Source organism: Rhineura floridana, chromosome 2 (assembly GCF_030035675.1).
Source record: "Rhineura floridana isolate rRhiFlo1 chromosome 2, rRhiFlo1.hap2, whole genome shotgun sequence".
Taxonomy (NCBI): domain Eukaryota; kingdom Metazoa; phylum Chordata; class Lepidosauria; order Squamata; family Rhineuridae; genus Rhineura; species Rhineura floridana.
The window spans coordinates 189,903,017-189,923,955 of record NC_084481.1 but is presented as its reverse complement, the minus strand read 5'-3'; the positions used below and the strand labels follow the sequence as shown (position 1 = coordinate 189,923,955).

General features: G+C 40.5%; 1 protein-coding gene across 1 annotated transcript; it reads right to left on the bottom strand.

The window, feature by feature from the left end:
- Positions 1–1,033: 1,033 nt before the first annotated feature.
- Positions 1,034–19,970, bottom strand: GEMIN2 (gem nuclear organelle associated protein 2). Its single transcript, XM_061611681.1, has 10 exons — positions 19,712–19,970; positions 10,528–10,612; positions 10,063–10,152; positions 9,458–9,517; positions 9,079–9,192; positions 7,285–7,329; positions 5,053–5,121; positions 4,352–4,462; positions 3,876–3,934; positions 1,034–1,502 (listed from the first exon to the last, which is right to left on the bottom strand). Exons 1-10 carry the CDS (start codon positions 19,831–19,833, stop codon positions 1,460–1,462), a joined length of 798 nt encoding a protein of 265 aa, XP_061467665.1. The 5' UTR covers positions 19,834–19,970; the 3' UTR covers positions 1,034–1,459.
- Positions 19,971–20,939: the final 969 nt, after the last annotated feature.

Below are 20,939 nucleotides of genomic sequence, written 5' to 3'. Positions count from 1 at the left end.
AGGTTGAATGTTGCTATGTCATAAGAATTCCATTCAACCTATAGCAGAGAAAAAGTCAGCATTTTGGTGCTCATCTTGTGGCCTGATGGCACATTATGTGTGCATTTTGTAATTATTTACCACCACCAGTGAGACCTGATCTGTCACAGGAGTTGCTAACATGGTACCCTTCTAGACACTGTGGACTTCAACTCCCATCAATGCCAGCTGGCACAGCCATGGATAATGGGAATTGTAATTGACAACATCTAGAGAGCATCATATTGACTTTCCCTGGTCTGTGGTGTCAGTCACATGGAGGAGGGTCTTGGAGCACTTCTGAATGAGTTGCACTAATCAACTTTAAGAATAGGAAGGCATGAATGACTGCAGTTAGGTATGAAGAAAAAGGAAAATTTCTAGTGAGACTGCTTTCCACCCAATAAAATCTTGGTCAGCCTCTGCCAATATTCTAAATGTAGTGATTGGTAACAGAGAACATCAAAATACAAGCAGCATAACTAAGCTACGATCACATTCATATCATACATTTATTCCACTTTAAACAGTCATGGCTTCCCCCAAAGAATCCTGGGAAGAAGGACTGACTGTTAAATCACTCTGGGAATTGTAGCCCTGTGAGGGGAATAGGGGTCTCCTAACAACTCCCAGCACCTTTTACAAACTACACTTCCCAGGATTCTTTGGGGGAAGCCATGCATGTTTAAAGTAGAATAAATGTATGGTGTGAATGTCGCCTAACTCTGAATAGAGAATGATTTTTATTATTATTAAATTTATTTATACCCCACCTTTTGGCCAAAGGCCAAATAATAAATTATTATTCCTAATAATGAAGGGGGATTTTGGTTATGGGAAGTAAACAGTGTGTGAGCGGCTTTCAGAAGGTGTTTGGGAATGGTCAAACAATGTCAGTTAACTTACTAGAATCTTTTACAGTCCATCTTATGAACTAGATTTGGCTATTTTTAATACAGCATAAAGCAGTGTAAAGACTTGATACCAGACCTCAAAACGTTTCACAATTAAAACACATTTGAAAAACTTTATTTATAAAAAACATAGCAAGTCTTATAAAAACTTTACATTAGATTGATTCAGTCCCACAGGGTTTTTAATGGGATATTCAAGCTGCACCATGGAGCAAGGCTGATTGAGGAGGAGCTGTCAGTTCATACACAGATCTCACATCAACTGGTTGCTGCAGCAAATGGCCCATAAGAAAATGTTTAGGCACTCTGTTGTTGACCTCTTCCAAGTTGAGTTTTCCAGCAACACTCTTGCTAAAAACAGCTGAAGTTACTCTTTTTCTGCACAGCCTCCCCTACTCAGGGAAGTCACAATGGAAGATGGGACATGCCTACTGTTCGTCACGCTTTTCACAGAGGAGGTGGCTGATAACACTGGCTTGCATTCTGCCTTAGAAACTATGACATCCTATGTTGTTATACTCTCCAGACTATGAGGATGCTTCATCAGCCAGGTCATGCTGGTCAAAATACCTATTTTTTTTTTGGGGGGGGGGAGGAGGAAGAAATCCATGAAAGTTACACAGATCACTAAGAAAAGTCATACACAAAAATGTAAAATGTTAAAGAAATACAGCATATACATTCAAGTATCTAAGACTCTGTTACGAGTGCTCGGCTAACCCCATTTTGGTTCTGGTGGAATCAAGGGGGTGCAAGGCCCTGGAGCATTCTGGACTATAATTCCCACCTTATACCCCCTGTTTTCTGACTCATGCATTCCTGCAGTACTATGAAATGAGAACAGATGCAAGGCCATTCTGGGGGCAATTAAAATAACCAAGAGAAACTGAAATAAATGTTATCTTCTTCCTTGGCAGGCTTCCCTCAAGCTCAGCAGAACAATCCCATTGTTTAACGACAGCATCAGAAAGTAGCCCGAGTTTTCTCAGTGCCAGAAAGGAACATGCACGTACACACACACACATGAAATCACCTCATACCCAGACCCCTCCTTTTCATGGGAATAGGAAGAAAAAAAGTGTCTTTAAAAGAAGCAGGGGTGGGAGACCAGGGTGGGTGGGAAATGGCGATGTGAGCTCCAACACGGGTAACTAAGCTCTCAAGGAACAATGCAACTGCAGGCCACCTAACATCTCTGTTATCTTTTCGGCGCCTATTGAAGAACTTCCTTTTCAACAAGCCTTTTAAGTTGAGACCTTATCCCAGTCTGCTTCTGTGTTGGAATTGCTTTTTAATATGCTTTTAAACCTTTTTTTTTTTTTGGTAAACAATATGTTTAACTTTTTTTAAAAAAAAGTCTTCAAAGCTTTTAAAAAAATGTTTTTAAAGTTGTTTCGTTTTAATGTATTTCAATGTCTGTTTTTATGATGTTTTCAAGTGTTTTTAGTGCTTTTGTTTGCCACCCTGGGCTCCTGCTGGGTGGAAGGGTGGGATATAAATGAAATAATAAACAATGGGCAGGGAGTCTGGGTCTTGGCGCAAGCCTTGAGGCAGATTCCTTCCTGCTTTTGGGCCAGAGCTCCTTCACATCACTTCAGCTGCATTCCACCACCCACACCTGGGCCTAGGATAGGTAATCTCTTCTACCTGTCATTCCTTATAGCAATAGGGACCTTTGATCTCTTTAGTTTATAGTTATGAATGGGTTAGAGTATTAAGGATTAATGCTGCCATGCACCCAGTAATTTTGTAATGCTATTCTTCTCTTTTCTCTCAATAAAAGAAAGCTTTGCTTTAAATCTGGTTTGAACCTGCATTTTGGGGATTAAACACACTATTTAGGCACATTTCAGGGGAAAGGACTTATTTTATCCCTAGCAAAAGATCCCCCTCCTCTCAAGGTGTGTTTAACGGGACACGTGGGTGGCAGGTTCACACATTCAGGTTCCCAAGGACACGTGTCATAACAACTCCTTCAACTGAACAATGATGTAGTAAATAAAGGTCAAAACTATACCAATTCTGAAATGATCAATCAAGAGCAGAAACTGGGATAGCAGATGACTCAGCACAGGATTATAAAGACTGAGAGAAGAAGCAATTTGTAGAGGTGGCTATACTAGTCTCGGAATAACTTAAAGCAGCTGGGAGAACTGCCAGTGCTGCGGTGAATCTCCATTGAGCCCATGGCCTTTCCTTGGCCCTACTTCCCTCCACCTCTGTGTTCCCCATGCTGGCTTGCCACTCACTAATTTGAGGCAGGAAACACAACATGTACACTCAGCCTTCCCCTCAATGCACACCGCTTCAATGCCCTTTCATAGCTGTCAAACTTTGCAACTGCAATTTAGCTCTTTGCAGTTTGTGGCTGCACACCTTCTTAGAAGAATTCTGCAGCACGCATGTAGACAATGGCACTGTAGCCAAGCCTGCCTTTCTTTGTTCTGGCAGTTTCAGAGATAGGTGGGTAGGACTGTGGGAAAGGTAGGAGCCTCACACAGCAAAGCTGGGTAGCAGTGTGGTGGATGACTTCTGCTTGCTTGCCTAGACTGGAGGTTCTCATCTGCACTTTGTTCCGGCTGAGAGGGGGCGTAGTGCAACCTGAAAGTAGTCTCTTTAATCTGGTATAGTAAGTAATCCTCCCAGAATCCTCATCACTCTAGATCATAGGGCTAGAGATAGTTTAATTTTGCCCCCCAAATCTCCATAAAGAAACGAAATAGTCTAAAAGGCCAAAGCTATCAATGTTATTGTTGCAAAACTATAGCACTTAAAAATCAAAAGTTTCTGCCTGACGATAACATCTTTGAGTGACTCAAGTTTACAGTCCTTAAATAACTTTAAACTGAACTACAGTTCAGCTCTTTTTCCTATAGGGCTGCAAAGCTTAGTCTGCATTTGCAGCAGTGAACCTGCTCTTAATAGTTATGTGACTTGTCATACCTGCCAACTAAGCAAATTAACAAGTTCAGAGCAGACACTTTTTCATCATTCTTGTTCTCCTGCAGCAGAGGAAAAAAGAAGTTAATGTAGTTCGTAAGAGTTAATTGTAACAATCCAAGATAGTTGTGTGAATGTCCAAACACTCAAAAGATACTCCACTGAATGTTGACAGTAATTTATATGTGGGTATCAGAATTCCCTGTTATGTTTCTAAAAAGTGAGGAATTACCTGTTTTCAGACATTCACTAAGTTCATCAAGGATTGTCAGCATTTTGGATATTCACTGTAACAGCTAGTACCCCAAATTCTTTTCTTTGTCACACTTTGAATTGTAATTCACAGAATATATAAAGAAACAAATGTAAGAATTATTTCATACAACCTAGATGACTGTGGGAAAATAAATCTATGAGCTATCAGCATAAACGATGTCTTCCACGGTTATTTTTCTAAAATGGTTTTTGATTCAGTTTACCTCCAAGACTCTCACTTCAGAGCATCGTCTGGCCAGCTGACGAATTAGGGAATGAGCATCTGGTAACAGTGGTTTTTCGAGACAGGCCAATAAAGCATAAAGCCATCTGCCCTAGAGAAACATATTACAACCAGAACTTAACATGAAAGTAAAATGGCTGTTGCCCATTTTATCAAAATACACCATGACCTAAGGATTACTACTGTGAAAGATCCATAAGCAACTCAGTCAGCATCAAATAGATACAAGTTCCATTTCTGTCAAAGACAAATTCCGCTGATTCAGGCATCTTATCTAACCAGGCTTGACAGTGCCTTATTTACAAGATTCTGAATTGTAGATATAAACATTCTTTTCTCATCAGTGCTGTACAGTGTTAACACAAAAAGATTTACAATTCAGTTTTGGAGTTTGTAATACCCATTTAGCTTTTTATGCAGTCAAAGTAGTCACACCTTAAAGGATAAGCTAACCTGGAATGCTGAAAATAGAAATACAGAAATACATACCTCTTTAGGAGCAGCATGTCTGTATGACAATAACAGAGACACAGCTCTCCTTAATGCCAAGGAAGTATTAAACATTTTAAATTAAAAAAGAGCCACAAGTGACTGAGAGATGCATATACACCTTTTCTTTAGCCTAACTTCAAAATTGCCTTCTCTGACTTTCAAAACTACAGCAGAAAGAGTGCAAGTTACCAGTCCTGGAGTAAATTCCTTCTCTGCAAGCCAGCTTGTCAAGTATTCCAAAACACTGGTTACTGTTGCCTTTTAAGAGAAAGAGAAGCAGTTATGAAAAAGGGTTTTCTGTAACTGGCACTTCTTAGCAGATAAAGCATACATTTATGTTAGAAGTTTTCCACTAGTTATGGGGAATCTGTGGTCCTCTAGATGGTGCTGAATTGTAATTCCCATCAGCTTGGTCAATGGTCAGGGGTGATGGAGTCCAACCACATCTGGAGGTCACAGGTTCCCAACACAAATGCTAGGGATAATCCAGGAAGCAGATGACTGAATAGATGTATGCTAACAGTGATCACTTTTTCAGTACACATGCAAAACCGCCCTGCAGTGTCAACACACTTCCCTAACTTATGATGCTCTGAAATAGTTGCTGTGTAGCAGTGGTGGGGAACCTATTCCATAGGCTTAATTAGGCCCACCATGCCTTAGAGGTTGGCCTCTCAGGACCTTCTGGCCTAACTATACCCAACTTTCCCATCCTGGAAAATTCAGGCTGTGGCTGCAAAGGAAGAATTGGGAGTGCACTTAGAATCACAGAGTAGTAGAGTTGGAAGGGGTCTATAAGGCTACTGAGTCCAACCCCTGCTCGATTCAGCAATCCAAATTAAAGCATACCTGCAGGTGGCCTCCTGTATGGGAGAGCCCACCACCTCCCTAGGTAATTGGTTCCAGTGTCATACCATTCTAACATTTAGGAAGTCAGACAAAATCTGGCTTCCTGTAACTTGAGCCCATTACTCCGTGTCCTGCACTCTGGGACGATCGAGAAGAGATCCTGGCCCTCCTCTTTGTGGCAACCTTTCAAGTACTTGAACAGTGCTATCACATCTCCCCATAGTCTTCTCAAGGCTAAACATGCTCAGTTCTTTCAGTCTCTCCTCATAGGGCTTTATTCCTAGTCCCCTGATCATCCTTGCTGCCCTCCTCTGAACCTGTTCCAGTTTGTCTGCATCCTTCTTGAAGGGAGGTATCAAGAACTGGATGCAGTACTCAAGATGAGGTCTAACCAGTGCTGAATAGAGGGGAACTAATACTTCACACGATTTGGAAACTATACTTCTGTTAATGCAGCCTAAAATAGCATTTGCCTTTTATGCAGCCACATCACACTGTTGGCACATATTCATCTTGTGATCTACAACAATTCCAAGATCCTTCTCACATGTTGTAGTGCTGAGCCAAATATCCCCCATCTTATAACTGTGTATTTTGTTTCTTTTTCCTAGGTGCAGAATTTTGCACTTATCCCTGTAAAATTTCATTCTGTTGTTTTCAGCCCAATGCTCCAGCCTAGCAAGATCCCTTTGAATTTTGTTTCTGTCTTCCAGGGTATTAGCTATCCCTCCCAATTTTGTATCATGTGCAAATTTGATAAGCATTCTCTGCACCTCCTCATCCAAACCATTAATGAAAATGTTGAAGAGCACTAGGCCTACTCCAGTTTGAGACGGAACCATTGATAAGCATGAATATGATTTGAGTATGATTCTGTAGCCAACTGTGGATCCACCTGATAGTTGTTCCATTCAGTCCACATTTAGGTAGCTTGCTAATCAGAGTATCTTGGGGCACTTTGTCAAAAGCTTTGCTGAAATCAAGATATATTATTTGAAATCCTAATTCTTCCTCTATAGCCAAAATTGGGCATTTCTTGAATTTGGTGCTTTTTTTTTTTTTTGGCTACCTGCATGTTGGCAGAAAAAAGTGCCAAATTCAAAAGGCACAGAATTCAAGCCCAAACTGCAAAGGAAGAATCTTCATTTGCAGCTATGGCTTGAACTTTCAACCACCTGATGTCATATGTCAGGTGAGTGGCCCTGCCACCTGTCAAAGTAGCCCCAGAGGGTGGGCCACTTCTGGATCCAGCCCTCTGACTAGATCCAATTCTATATCCCTGATGTACCGTCTATTCTAGGAATTTATTTTTACTGTTATAGCAAATTTGAAGATCATGTTGTACTGACAAATATTCCTATAAGTTTTCAGGTGTATTTTGACCATTTTTGTTAGATTATAGCTAACAAACTGTAGTTCAGAGCATGGTGCAACTTTCAGCAAGCTATCATGTATGAAGCCAACTATTTTCTTTGATGAGAGACATTAAGGAAGAATGTCTGAGAAAGTGACAGTACAAGTATAAGGAATTCACCATCAACCATATCTGCAGAGTGAAAGAAACAGAAATACCTGATTCATTCTGCTAACAATGGTCAGCAATGGAGGAAAACCAATCTAGAAGAAAAAAACACTATAGAAATATATAGATGTTTTGTAGCATACACATGTATTTGATGGAAATCTAAATTAGTTTTAAACAAGAATACCAGCATTTTACTACCAATGGGTGATATCCAACAGGATTTCCCTTTGCTTTGTGCCCTCTACAACCTCCCCAAATCTGCTCCAGAGGGTCCCTCAACTCCCTCCAGCAGAGGTTTTAGGTGTAGGGGGGGGGCGTACAGTGTAGAAGAGGAAGGGGAAGTCCTGCTGTGTCAGCAGAAGTCTGGTCCACTAGTGGATAGCCAAAGCTGGCTATCCCCCAGTGTTTTTTGAAACATCTTTATTGAAGGGGAGGGGCTGCAGCTCAGTGGTAAGGGCATGCTTTGCATACAAAAGGTCCAAAGTTCAATCCTTGGAATTCTCTAGATAGGGGTGGGAAAGACCCCTGGAGGAAACCCTGGAGGACCACTTCCAGTATCAGTGTAGACAATGCTTTAGCGTGACACAATGTAAGGCAGCTTTTTATGTTCCTAAACTTTTTAGGTTTTAGTTTACCTTTTTAAAGCTTTGATCCGGACCCAATGAACCCCTCAAGCAGATCCACGTGCCCAAAGGAAACTTTCGGCTTAAAATAAACTGCTTTAGGAAATGAGGAAGCTTAGAAAAGCAGTTTGTGTGGCTTGTTGTTTGACAAAGAGAGCTAATATCACAGGCAAATGCAGCACTACCATAGACTCAGCAATGGTTTTGGGAATCAATTATCCAATCCTATGAACATAAAGCTATTAACTTCATGAAAAAGATGTACACAATATCTAGTATTTTTTTTAAAAAAAATAGAACAATATATTAAAAAAATCTATACCAGAGGCAACAGCACTCGTTTAGTTTTAAGGGCAGTCTGCACACATATTTTAACAAAGAAATCTGCAGGAACAGCCATGTTTGTTGAGCCTCCTCCTGCCAGATTGTTATGATTACAGCCAACGGGGTCTAGTGCTGAGCCCTTACACTAACACACATGGGAAGAAGTGAACGCTGGGGAAGTTCTACAAGCTAATAGCATTCCCATTCATTTCAATAGTTGGAGATGATCCTCAGACACTTTCTATTGTTTTCAGGGATCAGCTCCTTCCACTAAAATTAATTACAACTTTACAAACAGAAGGTTTAACAAGCCACTACTCCAAGGGGCTTATGATCTAAAATACATGCAAGGAAAAAACAAAGGAAGGCGGGGAGGGAAATGGAGACAGGGTAAAGAAGGGAAGACTATGTGATGGCTTCAATGAGACATATTTGGCGTAGTTACAAAAGGATACTGGATGGGGGTGGGGGTGTTCCAAATAATTCCAAGAAAAGGTGAGTTTTGAGGAGACTTTAATGAAGTAAGGAGGTGAATGACCAAAGGCATTATGGGACACAGTTCTAGGAACAAGGGGCAGCAACTGAGAAAGGGCAGAGTCAGGACAGCTGAAGGGATGTGTTGGAAGAACAAAAGAGGGGCAAGGCCATGGAGGCTTTTGAAGATGAGGAGAAGAAACTTGTATAGGATGTGGGAGTGGACAGGAAGTCTGGGTTTAAAGGAGGAGAGATTAAAAGTGGGCTGTCACATGATCAGAACAATGAGAAAAGAAAAGCATTTTGGCAGAAGAGTTCTGGATGATTGTCATCTACACATCAGAGCATGCTTACAAAGTCAAAATCAGGATGTAGATACTCAACATAGGAATGATAATTTTGTCCAAAGATAACACTCACCTGTACATAATCAATTCCTTGATTTTCATCTCTGGATACTTGAATAGATGAGTTTAAATATAACTTTTCACCTAGACAAAACCTTTTCCAGCCTTCTTCATCATCTGATCTTGGCTGAAGAATACAGACAGACAAGTTATTTTTCTTATATAATGAAAAAAATGTTGTGGTATTTTTCTTAGGTTACAGGAAATACATTTTGCCCTCCCCAAATGTCAATCCTATCGTTTTAATTTATAATATGGTTACCACACCACTACCAGGCATCACAATGCAACAAAAGAGAGAACGAGAGGAAGGCATTCATAAAGGAATGAACTACAAATATTGTGGAGCAAGGCGTTTGACAACTAAGGTGAAAATGTTAAATTCAACTTACCATTGCTACATTACTGTCCAAATGCTGTGACTTCCAATGATTCCTATGCTTGTTAACACTCTGGAAGATTTAAAATTAAAATCTAATATGAAAATTTTGCTAGTGCTACAACACTCATCAGTTTAAATGGCCTCAATAGAAGTAAGTCTTATTTAAATAAAAACTTCAAAAGGAAGAAGTGATAGAACAAGTGAATCTTGTTGTTTTTGGAGAGGACTGTAACATTACACAAATCAAGAAAACAATATGATCCCTTCTTTTAGAAAAAAGCCCTTGAAAGTTAGTCCATCTGACAGCCTGCTTTATATTGAAGATCATACCTTCAGAACGCAAGGTTATCGGGGATTCTCTCTGTCTGACAACAAATATTGTAGTAAAATGTAACCAAAATGGGAAGTATAAGCTCAGGGTTATCCAGATTATGTATAAAGATGCATCAGGAAAAAAATGGGTGGTATTCAGTGCTAGTTCTACTCAGAGTAGACCCATTGATGTTAATCAACATGAATAACTTAGGTTCGCTAATTTCAGTGGGTCTACTCTGCATAGGATTTAATTGACTACAACCTTGTGTATGTGGATTGGCATGCGTATGCACTATTTACCTGGCGAATGGCTGAAAATTGAGCCACTTGTTGCTGTTGCCATTTCAGAGTTGGAGAATATCCTTCAGGGGCAGGCTGGCATCCTGAAAGCTAACAAAACAAAGGAAAGATAGGCTATGGCTATATTAAGAATACAGAATAATTCAGCTATGGCTATACTAAGAATACAGAATAGTTCAGTTTTAAGACTGGACCATGTTGCTATAATTTCAAGTTTGTTCTGTAAGACTGAACACCAGCCACACGGTTTGTGCAAGATGTTCCATTTTGTAATCAAAAATCAAAAGCCTTGTACAATTCATGTAGATGGTGTTGAGTGCTGCAAAACACACCCTGAAATTGCAGTCATATGGTCCAGTCTTAAAATTGAAAAAGAGGACAATCAGACTCAAATGCTTCTCCCAATTTAATGATTTTCTCTGAACGCATGCAAAAGGTTTATGGATACATTTCTTCAAAACTTACTGAAATATTCACAGTCTGCTTCTTTTTCAATTTCTTGGGGTCTATCTGAGCCACAACAACATCAGGACATTTTGCAGCTTCAATCCTACAAAACAAAAATGTGGATCTGAAATTTGAGGTGCCTTCTAGTTTCCAGAGAAGCCTAGCACAAGGATTATGTTTTTCAATAATGTTTTTAACCCTTTTTTAAAGTTGTTTTTTTAAATGTTCTTAATGCTGTTTTGTTTTAATGTATTTTAAGATCTGTTTTTATGATGTTTTAAAGTGTTTTTAGCGCCTTGTTTGCTGCTCTGGGCTCCTGCTGGGAGGAAGGGCGGGATACAAATTAAATAATAAATTAAATAATAATAAATTATCCAGAAATTCTTGTAACTGACCGTGTTTGAAGAGGTTTTCAATACCAACACCAGCCACACTGAAATACTTATGGAAATTATCACAATCTACCCCACTCTTAATATCCCATGCCAGTAAAGTAATGCTCAAGATTCTACAACAAAGACTCTTACCACATATGGAGCGAGAAATGCCAGATGTCCAACCTGGATTTAGAAAGGGAAGAGGCACCAGGGATCTTATCGCAAACATGCACTGGATAATGGAACGGACCAAGGAATTTCAGAAGAAAATCACCCTGTGCTTTATAAATTACAGCAAAGCCTTTGACTGTCTAGATCATGAAAAAGTATGGAATGCCTTAAAAGAAATGGGGGTGCCACAGCATCTGATTGTCCTGATGCACAACCTATACTCTGGACAAGAGGCTACTGTAAGGACAGAATATGGAGAAACCAATTGGTTCCCAATCGTCAAGGGTGTGAGATGGGGTGTATTTTATCTCCCTATTTGTTTAATCTTTATTGATTGATTGACTGATTGATTGCATTTGTATACCGCTCCATAGCCAAAGCTCTCTGGGCGGTTTACAACAATTATGTAGAACATATCATACGGAATGCGGGATTGGACCAAGATGAAGGTAGTATGAAAATTGGAGGGAGAAATATCAATAATTTAAGTTATGCAGATGATACCATACTCTTAGCAGGAACCAATTATTTGAAATGAATGCTGATAAAAGTTAAAGAGGAAAGCACAAAAGCAGGACTACAGCTGAACTGTCAAAAAGACTAAAGTAATGACAACAGAAGATTTATGTAACTTTAAAGTTGACAATGAGGACGTTGAACTTGTCAAGGATTATCAATACCTTGGCACAGTCATTAACCAAACTGGAGACAATAGTCAAGAAATCAGAAGAAGGCTAGGACTGGGGAGGGCAGCTATGAGAGAACTAGAAAAGGTCCTCAAATGCAAAGATGTATCACTGAACACTAAAGTCAGGATCATTCAGACCATGGTATTCCCGATTTCTGTATGGATGTGAAAGTTGGACAGTGAAAAAAGTGGATAAGAGAAAAATCAACTCATTTGAAATGTGGTGCTGGACGAGAGCTTTGCGCATACCATGGACTGTGAAAAAGACAGATCATTGGGTGATACAACAAATTAAACCAGAACTCTCATTAGAAGCTAAAATGATGAAACTGAGGTTATCATACTCTGGACACATCATGAGAAGACATGATTCACTAGAAAAGACAATAATGCTGGGAAAAACAGAAGGGAGTAGAAAAAGAGGAAGGCAAAACAAGAGATGGATTGATTACAGAACAGAAGCCACAGACCTGAACTGAATAGGGTGGTTCATGACAGATGCTATTGGAGGTTGCTGATTCATAGGGTCACCACAAGTCGTAATCAATTTGAAGGCACATAGCAACAACAAACCCCACCCCCAGGCTGTTTTAAAGATAAACAAGCTTCCTTAGTAAGGTCTTTGCTCCCATTCTTTTAATCAATATTTTACTGACAGCTTTAATGTTTGTTTTCTTAATTTTTAATAAAGAGTGTTTTTTTGAAGGCTTTTTTTGGACAGACTGTAATACAGAATTATTAATTCAGAACATAACAAAGAAGGGCAGAAGAATTCTTAGAAATGTGATCTATAAGTGCTTCACAGACTACATGTGAAAATCTCTCCAGCTGACTAACAGTACGTTGCAATTGTACTAGCACCCTGACACTACATATTGCTCAAACTACTGCCAAAGTGACCCTATTGTTATGCTTACCTCTTAACATTCAAGATATAGTACCTAGTGGACCTGATGGGATTCCTGCTGAAGTCTTTAAAGAAGGTGGGCCTGAATTTACACAACAACTTCATAAGCTCATCGAAAAAATCTGGATGAGGGAGGAGATCCCGGAAGACTTTAGGGATGCCATAATTATCACTCTTTTCAAGAAGGGCGATAGAACAGAATGTGGGAACTACCGAGGCATCTCTCTTCTAGCTACTGCAGGTAAAATCCTTGCAAGGATCCTCACAAATCGCCTTCCACCTATCTCAGAAGACATCCTCCCTGAATCTCAAAATTGTTTCCGCCCTTCCAGGGGGAAAGTGGACATGATCTTTGTGATGTTCCTATATTAATGTATATATGGTAAGTGTTGGTTGTTTAGAAGATACATGGTAAGGGGGAGTGAATGGGCAGTAGAATGCTAGATGATTGGCTGAGTGTTTAAAATGGCTGAACGTATAAAAGGAAGAGAGACAGTGGAATCTGTGTGGTGGTGGTGGATGAGGTGAAACTGAGTGGGTTGCTTGGTGGGGTTTAGAGAGTTGTTTGCCAGGAGAGAGTGGAGAAGGAGGGGGGTGGAGTTCGGATTAGTATTGAGTAAAACCATATGCTTATGTGCCTTAAGAAGAAATCTTGTTAATCTTGTTAGCTTTGTTATCTGTAATAAATACTTAATTTGGTTTACCAAAGGCCTGATCCTTGGCTGGGGTTTCACAGACCAGAAGGGAGGGTAAGGTAATGACCAAGGCTGAAGGGGAACTGTAACAAAGGGTGGCAGCGGTGAAGAGAATAACAATACCAGTATTCAGAGTCTCTGGGAATACTAGTATTAGGACGTGACTGGTGGTTGCCTAGCAGGGGGATCTGTTGAGATCTGTGCTAGAGCGGGGAGAGAAACAATAAAAAAGGACAGTCCGGACTGGTGGAGTCCCTGGTGGTGCCTAGTGACAGGCAGTAGCCACGCGCAGGTAGGAACCTGACAGGGAGAGCCAGGGAAGGGCGTCACAATCTTCACTGCACGACAGCTTCAAGAAAAATGCAGGGAGCAAAACTGACCTCTGTATATGGCGTTTATTGATCTGACTAAGGCCTTTGATACTGTAAATTGAACTGCTCTCTGGACCATCCTTCTGAAAATTGGATGCCCTGATAAATTTGTAAATATTTTGCGTCTCCTCCATGACAGCAACAATTTTGGATAACGATGGCTCTCAAAGTGATCCATTCAAAGTGGGATCAGGCATCAAACAGGGATGTGTCATTGCTCCGACCTTATTTGCTACTTTCATCGCCATGATTCTATACCCTGTTGAGCGGAAGCTTCCCACTGCTGTGGAAATCACATATTGAACAGATGGAAAGCTTTTAAATCTCAGTAGGCTGAAAGCAAAAAGTAAGGTAATTACAACCTCTGTCATAGAACTTCAGTATGCCGATGATAATGTAGTCTCCGCACATTCAGAGGAAGATCTTCAAACTATCCTAAATGTCTTTGCAGAAGCATATGAAAAGCTTGGCCTCTCGCTTAACATCAAAAAAACCAAAGTGCTTCATCAGCAAGTGCGAACCAATCCCTCGGTAGCACCATCGATCCAGTTTAATGGTGCGATGCTGGAGATGTCGATCACTTTTCTTATCTTGGCAGCCATCTCTCTGTAAAAGCTGACATTGACGCTGAAATTCAGCATCGTCTGAGCTCTGCGAGTGCCGCATTCTCCCAAATGAAGCGTAGAGTGTTCAGGGATTGGGATATTCACAGGGAGACCAAAATGCTTATTTACAAACCCATTGTACTACCGACCTTACTGTACGCCTGTGAAACATGGACCATCTATAAACGCCACTCCCAACTTCTTGAAAGATTCCACCAACGCTGCCTCCGGAAAATTCTGCAAATTACTTGGGAAGATAGGCGGACTAACGTTAGCATATTGGAAGAAGCAAAGACCACCAGTGTTGAAACGATGATCCTCCAACATCAACTTCGCTGGACCGGCCATGTTGTTCAAATGCCTGATCGCCGTCTTCCAAAGCAGCTACTTTACTCCCAACTTAAGGATGGAAAACGGAATATTGGGGGACAGCAAAAGAGGTTTAAAGATTTTCTCAAAGTTAATCTAAAAAAATGTAACATAAGCATCGAGAACTGGGAAGCCTTAGACTTCCGGGAAGGATTGTTTCGCTTGTGCCTGCCTCTGAGACGAGCTCTTGTCTCAGAGGAAGTTTTTCAGTTTTAAAACCAGTCAAAAGGTTTTTTTTGACTGGTAAAAACTTTCTCCCAGGCAAGGGAGAAACGAAGAGATCATCCACAAGCTTCGTTGTGTTTGTTGGGGGACTTGAATTCATTAGGATTGCCTATGAACGAAGGACCAGCCAGCAACGTCGGACGGAGCCAAGGAATTTCAAGCAAGCTCAAACTGATTAAGCGAGACGTTTTTCTTTTCTTCAAAGAAAAACAGATTTTAACAGGCAAGCATTCTTCTTTCTATCCTTATCATTTGGCTTAAATTGTTGCAGTAAAAGAGATTTGTTAAAAGAATCAGCAGTAAAGAATCCCTGGGTGAGTTATAACTTTTCTCTTTTATACACGGAATTAAGGCGGAAGGAAATCGAAATAGCTTATCTTTGTTTTTATTGCAAAAAGCTGGCCTGGAATTGAGAATTATAAAGATACAAACGGATGAGAGATATCTAATCTGAGGAGAAAAATTTTGATTTATATGAACTTTTGAGTATTATATGTCTGGGACTATTTTTTCTGGTCTACTTCATTTTGACGAATCTGCTTGTTCTTTATGCCACTAACTATCTGGATGCTGTGAACTAAATTTGTTTTGCATTCTTGGACACATAAGAGATAAGGCAGTTTGTGCTGTCTACATTATGATGTCATCAGGTTTGGAATATTAACTCCTTTGTTGCTGGAAAAAAATAAATTGCTCTTTGCTTGGGAATAGTGCTATATTGGAAATTGAAGGGTTTTTTTCTTCTTCTTGGTTTTAAAAATGACAATTAAGAAAGTGGCTGAGACCCTGGAAGTAAATATGTTTCAGAAAATAATGGATGAGATTGAGATAACGAAACAAGAACTTAGACATGGCAAACAAGAGATGAAAATTGAATTTGGCAAAATGAAGCAGGAGCTGAAAGAAATAGGGGATTTTATGAGAGAGGAGGTTGATGAGATCAAACATATAACTAGACAAGCAACAGAAGAAGAAAGAAAAATTAAAGGGAAGATGCAAGTCCTGGAGATTGGAACAGATATATCAAATGTGGAACTGGAAAAATATTTGGAGTTTATGGATCTTAGAGATAAAGATTACTGTTTGGAATTCAGCGTTGTCCCTGAAGAAATTGATGAAGATATCAGAGATAAAGCTATCAATGTTTCAAAAAAATTTCTGGACTGGAATGATGTGATGGAGCTTGAAATAGAGAAAATTTATAGAATTAATTACAGATATGTGACAATGGAAAAACTCTCAAGAGATGTGCTAGTGCATTTTGTAAAAAAGAGGAACAGAGATATGACTTTACAACAACATTTCAGTAACACATTCAGAATTGATGGCAAGGAAATATTTGTGAGGAAGGAAATTCCCATCAGACTCTTATTATATGACTATGACAGCAAGATTATTATGGATGCAAGGATGGAAGATGGAATTAACACTGATAATGGAAGAATGGCTATTGAAATTACTGGACCTAGCAGACTTGATGAGATGGATTAATCGACATGTTTATTTGGAGAAAAATCGATGGATATATTTCTCAAGGACTGGAAACCTCTCTTTGACTTTTTGTGGAAAGAATAAAGTGATGTTAATGAGATTTGATGATTAATTAAGATAACTACTGGAGGAAAGTGATTTTGTAATATATTAAGAGACAGGTTTGTTATATATTATAGACCTATAACTGATCTGTGACAAATCGGAAGTCAACATTTTATTTTATTGTATTAGTTATTAATTTGTTTTTTTTTGTTTGTTTTTTTGAAACTTTGAATAAAAAAATTAATGAAAAAAAAAAAAGAGAACTGGGAAGCCTTGGCCCATGAGCGTCCCAATTGGAGGTCGGCCATTATCAAAGGTGCTATGGACTCTGAAGAAGCACGAGTACAGGATGACAGGGACAAACGAACTAAGTGGAAGGCACATCAAGCAAATCCTCATCGTGACCATCTTCCATCTGGAAACCTATGTCCTCACTGTGGGAGGCTGTGTGGATCCAAAATTGGCCTCCACTTTCACTTACGGTAAAAACCTTACCCTGGAAGACAATCTTACTCGGCCACGAGTGATCGCCAATGAATGAATGATTGTTATGCTTACCTTTTTACATTCAAGATATAGTACCTTCTTGGTTCAAGGCAAGTGGATTGGACTAGGTCAGACCTTATAATCACCAAATTGACTGCAACCCAGCAGTTGTGTACTATGGCCTAGAAGAGGCTTAAAAAACACTGTGGTTTTACCAAAAATGGGGTGGGTGTGAATAGGTTGTTAAGCACCTGGGGGGCTGCATTCAGCGAGCTGACTCACAATTTGTTCAGGTCTGGACTAGGTAATAAATTGTGTCACTTCAAACTTGCTATTCTTTTAGCTTTTAGCTTAATTTAGAAATAGGGTACAATTCAGAAAAAAACAACATTATGTGCCGTTATATCCTATTTAATTCAGAACAACATCACGCTTAATCTTGCCTGGACTGTACCCGTGATTTATGATTGAAGGGGAAGGGGAAAATCAGTATTACCACCAATAATCCCAAGGTAACCAGTGTACAAGGAGCAGTACAGGTGAATTCAGAATCAACTGATTTTCATTAAAAGACACTCTTTTTCAGTGGTTTAGTGGAGCAAGGGTGGAAAGCATAGATCTGGGATTTTTTTTCAGAGCAATGACACCACTTGCAGGAGTGCCAGGGTAAATGGCAGCCTCTCCTTGCTCCAGCCATTGAATGAGGTGATAGGGAAGCTTTCCAAAATTTTGTGTTTGTGACAGATAGTTGTTGTTGTTATGTGCCTTCAAGTTGATTACGACTTATGGCAACCCTATGAATCAGTGACCTCCAAGAGCATCTGTCATGAACCACCCTGTTCAGATCTTGTAAGTTCAGGTCTGTGGCTTCCTTTATGGAATCAATCCATCTCTTGTTTGGCCTTCCTCTTTTTCTACTCCCTTCTGTTTTTCCCAGCATTATTGTGGCAGATTAGCACAGAGGAAGTCAGATAATGAGGATTCCCTTTGATGGGGTTTCTACTCCAGTTTAAATGGTTTATAAAATTAACTGCATTTCTAGCTAAAAGCTCAATGTCATGTTTTAGCTGGTTGAACTTCTTTTGCCACACAGAGGAGGGGCAGGATCTCTTCTCGATCATCCCAGAGTTCAGGACATGGAATAATGTGCCCGATACAGGAAGCCAGATTTCGCCTGAACTTAAGGAAAACCTCCTAACTGTTAGAGCAGCACAACAATGGAACCAATGACCTAGGGAGGTGGTGGGCTGTCCAACACTGGAGGCATCCAAGACGCAGCTGGACAGCTATCTGTCAGGGATGCTTAAGTGGGATTCTTGCATTGATGGCCTTATAGACCCAATTCTACTATTCTATGATTCTATGTTAAAGCTCAATGGGTTGTATTCAACTAAGGTCTGCTCAGAGTAAACCCACTGAAATTAATGAACCTAAGTTAGTCTTGTCTATTAACTTCAACAGGTCTATTTTAAATAGGACTAGCACTGAATACCTCCCAATGTGTTTTATGAGTTGAATCTATGCAGTCAAGTAACTACCACTGCATTCAATGGAGCTTACTTCCAGGCAGTAGCTAAGTAGCAAATTTAGAAGTGCAGGGTCCTTTCATAATAATCACATCACACCCCCTCACAGCAACTCCCCCTTCTAAGATGATACATCCCTCTAAGATTATATAGTAAAATGAGCTTTCAGTCTTTTACTTTGTTTGGAGTACTTTCCCTTAGTGATGCATTGCAATGATCAATGCAGATCTTCATGTGTTGCTTTTCTGCTATATTTACTACTTTCTGTGGAGCTGCATGGGTAAATGGACTAAGATGCTATAAGGGAAGGTTCTTCCTTTACTGAATTTTCCTTCTTGGTTGCCATACTGAGACTAAAGGAGTGTGTTAGTTACTGAGAAGAATCTTCTCTGTGACTGACTCACCTCCTTTCACTCTGGTTGACTCCAATCAGCAGGAAAGGACACTGAAGACAGAGGGACCCTGCTGGGACCCTGTTCCCAAAAAGGGGTCTAAGATTCCCTAGGACCCTGGACAACTATACTCCTGCTCCCAGGTAACTATGCACAACACTGCAGTCATATAGCTGACCAGAAATGTGAATACAGATTTCCCCAAATTCCAGCATGTGGACGACATCACCCACTATCCGCTTGCTATGCTGTGACTGTCAGTGGACTCTAACAAACTGAGTATTATGCAATATAACTGCTATTCTTTCCTGTGGGTGTGTATTATAACAACAAATAATCTGCCTGCATTTTTGGACTCTGCTTGGGCATATAGCTTAGGGTTCTATGAGGAGCTCCTGTCCTCCAAAATGCAGGACTACAAAACTGTTTCGTTTCATAAGGCTGGAGTGTTTGTACACGCAAAAAATGGGGCAAGAAAAAAGCAGCATACTATATATTAGTGGGGTATCAAGACCACACACAGGCAGGCTCCTGAAATAAATTACCAGATCTTGACAGAACTGAACACAATTTATCATCAAAGGAAACGTCCTGATCAGCTCTATGCAAACCCTACCAACGCAAGAAGCAGCAACCATCTGACCAGGTATGTATCAGCGTCCCCTCAACAGCATGAAACATATATCCCCTTTCCCCTCCATCATGGGGGGTGGTAACCCCTTCCAAAGGGGCCGCTGGGCTGAACCCAGCCCCCTCCCACTACTCACCAGGGGCAGCCCCATTCCCAACCCAAGACCTCCTCTCGTGTCCTTCCAACGGGACGGACACAGACATTTGCCCAGCAGCCCACTTACTGGACCCGCTTTAAATACTCCTGGGGTGTTCTGGGGGGCACCGTGGGATCGAAATCCTCCGAGAGGTCACAGTCGTCCACAGGCAGGAGCCGAGGCATCAGCTCCTCCACTGCTGACTCCATCTCTCAGTTCGCCCGCCACTCCCGTAGCTCTTTCAGAGCCTGCAAAGCGCATGTGTACAGTGACACTCATAACGGCGCCGTAGCCACGACCGAGCCGCAGGCCTAATGCGCACGCTCTTGTTTTAAGAGTATGAGAGCAGCTTTTGTTCTCAGCCAGCAGAGGGCGATGAGGCGCATGCGCATTGTTTTCCTCCAACTTTAAGGAACTGTACTGGATTTTTCTAGAGTCGTTTCTTTCACAGGAGTTCAAGTTCCAGCGGACCGGGTTTTATATAAGGATAGGTTGCGTTTGGTAGAACTAAGTGCATATATTTTGTGGTAATTTTTTAATATCTTTATAGGAAACTTGCGTTCAGGCTGACAGAGACAGTGATAGCTTGCCCAACCACAAAGTTTCATGTCAAAGTGAGGAATTAAAACACTAGGGTATCTTGACCTGCTGCACTTCCATAGATTCATTTTATTTATTTAAATAGTTTATAAATTATGTTAACTATCAAAACCTGTAAGATAAACCCACAGTAAAAAAACACCAATAGAGAATTGCATGAAAGTGTGAGACGCTACACGCATCTGCTGAATTGGTCTCCCTAGCCTAATTCATGAGAGTTTATGCCAGATTAAAATGTGCCCCATCTGTGAAGTATGGGGAAACTATGGGCTAAATTAAACCATGCAGAGATTTCTAATTTGGCCTGCAAGACTATTTCCCGAAAACCATGCTCATGTGTCTCAAACCTGACATGATGTGATATAAAATAAGGAATAGGTAGATATGCAGCTACAAATAAATAATCAGGAGCTTAAAGTGTACTCCTGCTTGTTCTGTGGTAAGCGCAGAGCTTGGAAAAGTTACTTATTTGAACTACAACTCCCATCAGCCCAATTCAGTGGCCATGCTGGCTGGGGCTGATGGGAGTTGTAGTTTTAAAAAAGTAACTTGTCCAAGCTCTGCCCAGGGCTTACCCCTAAACAGCCTCTAAAACAGCTGCCTTGGTTACCAGTTTGGCCACATTCACTCCATACATTTTTTCCACTTTAAACAGTCATGGCTTCCCCCAGAGAATCCTGGAAAGTATTTTGTGAAGAGTGCTGAGAGTTGTTAG

Bases quoted from the DNA above. Each gene is read 5' to 3' on its own strand.
- GEMIN2 (XM_061611681.1), bottom strand. From the start codon at position 19,833: ATGGAGTCAGCAGTGGAGGAGCTGATGCCTCGGCTCCTGCCTGTGGAC. The intron at 9,193-9,457 runs GTAAGTTGAATT...TGTATTCTTCAG, and splicing joins TGGACAGTAATGTAGCAATG to CCAAGATCAGATGATGAAGA. The intron at 4,463-5,052 runs GTAACTTGCACT...ATGTTTCTCTAG, and splicing joins AGGAATTTACTCCAGGACTG to GGCAGATGGCTTTATGCTTT.